This window comes from Vombatus ursinus, unplaced genomic scaffold, assembly GCF_900497805.2.
Source record: "Vombatus ursinus unplaced genomic scaffold, bare-nosed wombat genome assembly UNPS02014802.1, whole genome shotgun sequence".
Lineage (NCBI taxonomy): Eukaryota > Metazoa > Chordata > Mammalia > Diprotodontia > Vombatidae > Vombatus > Vombatus ursinus.
In genome coordinates, this window is record NW_020954580.1 from 18,949,265 (window position 1) to 18,955,264 (window position 6,000).

Below are 6,000 nucleotides of genomic sequence, written 5' to 3' on the forward strand. Positions count from 1 at the left end.
CTCCCAGAAAAAAAAGAAGAAACGACAAAAATGCCAGAAGTATAGACAGGAGGGGAATATGGTGGAGGGGAAGATGATGGGATGTTTCATCCCAGAACGAGCACATCAGTCTACAATTAATTTACCGAATTTGCCAAGTGTGACCAATATGTCAAAGCCACAAATTCTCAGAGTCACCAGGGAGACAATTTACACTTAATTCATAATTAGTGCATACTTATTAGTCATTAAATACAGATTGCTAATCAATAGAATAATTTCAGGAAGCAAATTAGCTAATGCTTTCCTTGGAGGCATTTGATGTTCTACAAGATAATCCACTAAAAAAATGTTTACACTTTCCTGTTTTAAATGGGCTATGCTGCCTATTTAAGTAGCACATCTAAAGGACTGGGCAAACATTACACTTTAGAAAATCTAACTGGTACAATAGAGGGAGCTTGACTTGAAGTCAAGAGGACCTGAGCTCAAATTCTGCCTCAGACACTCACTAGCCACGTGACCCTGGGCAAATGAGAAAGCTAACAAGCATTTTGTAGCTGCCTACTATGTGCCAGACACTATGCTAAACGCTGGAAAGGCACTTACGCTCTCTTGGCTTCAGTTTCCTCATCTGTCCAAAAGAGGGGGTTAGACTTCAGGGTTCCTAAGGTCCCTTCTAGCTCTAAATCTGTTAAACCTTGTCACACATATTTCTTACACGTGTGCCTCACTGCTATTAGGGTCTAACTTTAAGCTTAATCCTCGTGTGGATGCTGTGTGTGTTTGTGGGAAGGAGTGAACCAGGATCTTGGAAGAATGTTTTGAATTAATTCTCTTTACCATGTTATCTGAGAGTAGCAGCAGCTGCCCTATGGGGACCCAAGCTGCCAATTTGAGCAGAAGTTGAGGAATGCTACTATTACCATCATCATCATCATTATTATTTCTTCTTCTTCTTCTCCTCCTCCTCCTCTTCCTCCTCCTTCTTCTCTTTCTTCCTCTCCTCCTCCTCCTCTTCATTTTTTTTCAAAAAGCTGGGACAATTCACTTTTTATCCTGTGCAGTTTTCATTTTTGATTTCTTGAAATATAGCTCTGGAAAGACAGGCTTTTTTAAAAGCCCATTGTGCTTTAAATGGAACTACTTGACTAAGCCTTTAAACCCCTATCACTCTGGCTTTCACTGAATGGCCAATAATAGCCTCAACCAAAGCCTCTGTGGCTCATTGTTCAGGTTCTGATGGCTGTGAATGAGTGTAAATAGCAATTGTTTTCTATTCTGGCCAGAAACTATGAGGATCTTCCCCTCTCAAAATGAAATCTTTGTGATAGTAAATTGGGCCATCTTTTGTCTCAACTCTTACCCAGCCCTTGGAGTCATGGAATGGGTGTGACCTCAGACAAATTGAGATCTAAGAAAGACCCTAATTTAGAAAGGCCACGGTCACCCACTGTATCCTGGAGCATCACCAGTGATCTTGATCTCTGCCTTGCCACTGTACTTTGATGACTAGAGGAGAGAGTGAGGCTGAGGACTTTGCAAAGCTCTGCCTCACTCATATCCAATTCAAACACAAGTCAAGATATCACCCTCATGATGTCATTGGTCCTCTTCAGGAATGAAGGGGGAACAACAAATCTGTGATCACATCCACATGTTATATTCATGGAAGCTATTTCTCTTGATCACACATTTCTTTTTACTGAATCTCCCATAAGCTATGATGGAAAGAATTTCTATCAGCTTTCATAAATATATCAAAATCAAGTCAACTGCACAGACAGCATGGCTAATTTCCAGAACTGTCCATAGATATGTATTCTCTGAAACTCACTCCTCTTATCAAGTATGATGCCTCATGAAATAATCAGGGAAGTCATGTGTACAATGTGCAATGACTGCCTGAGAAGAGGAGGCTTTATTTTTTTAACAACTTCTACACAACACTACTCTTGTTCGGTCCACTCAGTACACTCACAGATTGATTGGAAGGGACTTCAGAAGCTAACTAGTATATCTCTCTCATTTCTTTTTAAAATTTTTTAAAATTTATTCTTAGTTTTCAACAGTCACTGCTATAAGATTTTGAGTTCCAATTTTTTCCCCTCCTTCTTCTTTTCCCTCCCCAAGATGGCATACAGTATGATATAGGCTATACATGTACAATTACATTAAGCATATTTCCACATTAGTCATGTTGTGAAAGAAGAATCAGAACAAACGGGAAAACAAATCACAAGACAGAAAAAAAAAAAACAAAAAAAAAGTTAATATGGTATACTTTGATCTGCATTTAGACTCCATAGTTCTTTCTCTGGATGTGGATAGCATTTTTCATCCTGAGTCTTTTGGAATTGTCTTAGATCATTGTATTACTGAGAAGAACTAAGTCTATCAAAGTTGGTCATAGCACAATGTTGCTGTTACTGTGTACAATGTTCTCTTGGTTCTGCTCACTTCAGTATCAGTTCATGTAAATTTTTCTAGTATGCCACTCTCATCTCACAGATGAGGAACTGAGTCATAGAGGAATTGGGTGATTTAACCAAGGTCTAACAAGGAGCAAATAGCAAAGGAGGGATTCAAACCCAGGTCGTTTTGTTCCAAATGAAGCAGCTTTCCACTGAACCACATTACCTCCTGGTAACCTAACACATCATTAAGAAACCAACTCTAAGCAAAGCAATTCTCAGCTTAGGATCATAGATTTAAAGCTAACTAGGACTTCAGACAAAAAAATATTCTGGATTTCTCATTTTACAAATGAAACTGAAGCCAATGAGATCACGACTTGCCCAGAGTCAAATAAGTTCCTGAAGTTAGATTTGAACTCGGGGCTCCCTAACTCCAAGTTTGCTGCTCTGTCCACTATGTCTCTTATAAATTTGGAGTTGGAAAAAACCTTGGAGGTTATTTAGTCTAAGTCCCTCATCTTACAGTTGAAGAGACAGAGGTCTAGAATGATTTAGTGACTTGCCCAAGGTCACAATGATAGTATAAGAAAAAATCAATCCCTGGTCATTAGACTCCAAAACCAGTGTTTTTGTTTTTTGTTTTTGTTTTTTTACTATGCCACACTAACTCTATTTGCTCAATTGGGAGTTGAAGAACCACCTCTGAATGAGTAAGATGCATTTATGTAACAGGTTAATTCATATATGTTAGCCATAGAATGTGCATGTTAAAAGTATTTCAAGTCTAGGCAATGATGCTTCAAAACTTAAAGTTCCAAATCTTCATTAGAACACTTAGATTTTTCAAAAGGCTGAGAAAAATGATTTCAAGACATAAGAGTCATCAATTCCATATAATTTAAGCATGATATACTCTATTACGTAGTTCTTAAGGATTTTCAATAATAATTATTTATACAATGCATTAAAGTTTGCAAAGCAATTTATGTGCATTATCTCAGGAAAGCCTCACAACAACTCAGTGGGCTAGGTACAATTGACATTATTTTATTCTCCACTTTATAAGTCAATAAACTGAGACATGGGGAAGTTAAATGACTTGCCCATATTCACAGAATTAGTGTCAGAGGCAGGATGAACCCAGGACTTCCTGACTACAGCCCCAATAATCCATCCACTATGACATATTTTTTCAAATGAAACACAATACCCAAAATGCCTATAATGTGTCAACATATCAGAGGAACAATGCAAAGAATAAACCTAGCAATATACCTAAATGGTACAAGATGGAAATGTCTAAGTCACATTAAGAATAATCTAAATATGCCTGTTTAAATTTGGCCAATGAATATATTTGCTAGAGAATCTATTTTAAAATTACTACATTTGCCAACTGGTCCAATCGACCATCTTTCCATGTACTTTCCATATGTGGGACCTGGAAACTGGGAAATATTCTGCATATGGCTAACTCACCTGCAGAAGCTAGGGGTACCAGGACAAAAGAGCCAGGTTAATTGGCTATAAATCACAAGTGCTGATACTCTCAATAAATGGTCCCCCAAATGAATGGGGAGATAGAAGGATTAAATTATGACAGAACACAATTAAAAGCCTTGTTCCTTAAGGGAATAACAGAAACTTTCTTGTCCTTAGTTTTCATATACAACAAAACTCAGAATTAACTCAGTTAAACCATATCATAATACAGTTGCAGATAAGGGAGGATGAATAAGGGGAGAAAAACAGAAACAAGTCTACAGAAATATTCATTGCTGAATGCTTTTTAAAATGAATTCATAAGGAGATGCATCCAAACCGGGAAATGGACGGTCACATTTCGTTATACCTGGCCAGAGTCTCCAGTGCAGGTTTCAGTAATGTCACAGTCATTAACTCCTTCTCGACAGTTATACCCTCGTGGCTGAAACTAGAAATTGAGGATCATTAGTTAAGCATCAGAATCAGTTATTTGAGAATTCCAATAGTCTTCCATTCTTTAAGTTAAAAATGTCAATGTCTCTGTCAACAGAACCTTTTAAGTCATGACTTTCACCAACCAACCAACATGAGTCATGAGGCAGATACCAAGTGGATATAAGCCAGCTGCCATCCACTTTGCTTGCCTATGAATCATCAGCAAAAAAGTAACATGTTCAGGTTTCAAAAACTAATTTGATATGATCATTATTTTAAATAAACACCAAGATAACAGAGCATCTCATTCCATTGTTAAATAGTTATAATTATTAGTAAGTTCTTCCTTATGTTTTGTCAAAAACTACTTCCCTGTAATTTACTTATATTAGGTAGAATACACAAATACACACATATATACATATATATTATATACATATATACATATATGTGTATATGTGTATGTGTATACACATATATATATTGATCTTCATTAGGTTTACCTAATATTTTGAGTATAGTTCAATGAAGAAAGATATTCATTTTTCTTTTTGTGGATGTACAAAATAAAATTTAATCCTGAGTTTGTACCCATTTTTGCTCCACTATTCACTTGGCTTTATGGAACATTAATCCTCCATTCAGCTGAACTACAGTCTGTTAGCACAGCAGGGAAGGCAGCCCAGCTGAGAAACAAGGGTATGAAGGAAACAGCAATATCTATTAGCCATAAGGAGTGTACCAGACTCTTGTCCATACTGCGGCACCTTGCAGACAGCACTTTTAAGCTCACAGAGTTAAGGTTTCCACTACTCATGCTGGGAAATTAAAGTTCATAATACTATGTTTCCAGAGTTGGATAATGCTCAGACAGGCAGGGAAGGCAACAGGTAGGAGGACTTCTTCTTTTAACTACAGGGTCAGGTGTTTCCAGATGTCTTTGATGCCCTTAATTATTTGAAAAAAAAAAACTATTTCTAAGGCTGCTAAATGCAGTGGCCACCAAAAATAACTGACAAACTCTTGCACAAGCATTATTTCTCTCTCACAGTTAAACATGCTTTGGGTTGCTGATCTAGTTTAGAAGTTAAAAGAAGGATGAATGTGTTTTGGAGTAACTCACAAGACAGGTTGTACTGTTACAACAGGGTCCATCGCTGCAATGTGCTCCATTCGAAAGTGAGCATTTCTTGCAGCACACGCCATAGCATTCCTAAGAGAAAATACTTAACATGAAGGATCAAGGAATCTTTCACTCTAGATCAGGGCTTTTTGAACTTTTTCCACTCCCGATCCCTATCAATACTTCTTAAACTATGGGTCACAACCTTATTGTCCCTTTAATATTTCCCGATCCTCACCAAAGAGGATCCAAATAAGGTCACTATCTATGCAATGGCAAACAAGTGTTTGGGAATAAAAGTTCTTTGAGAGCAGGGATTCTCAAAGAACTTTGCATCCCAAATGCCCAGTGCCTGGCACATAGCAGGTGCTTAATAAATGCTTGTTTTTTGACAGAAAGAAAATTAACAACAATGCATAAATTTAGAGCTAGAAGGGATCTCAAGAAGCCATCTAATCCAGAGAACTCTAGAAGAGGAGAAGAAAATGAAAAAAGAGAAAGAGACAGAGAGAGAGAGAGAGAGAGAGAGAGAGAGAGAGAGAGAGAGAGAGAGAGAGAGAG

At 37.5% G+C, this 6,000-nt stretch overlaps 1 protein-coding gene across 1 annotated transcript in view; it reads right to left on the bottom strand.

Moving 5' to 3' along the window:
• ADAM23 (ADAM metallopeptidase domain 23) overlaps positions 1-6,000 on the bottom strand; it is a 238,598-nt gene that overhangs the window by 47,970 nt on the left and 184,628 nt on the right. The window contains exons 17-18 of the mRNA XM_027873781.1: positions 5,440-5,529; positions 4,249-4,329 (exon numbers count right to left, since the gene is read on the bottom strand). Of these exons, the coding sequence (XP_027729582.1) occupies positions 4,249-4,329; positions 5,440-5,529 (171 nt within the window). The remainder of the gene's footprint in view (positions 1-4,248; positions 4,330-5,439; positions 5,530-6,000) is intronic.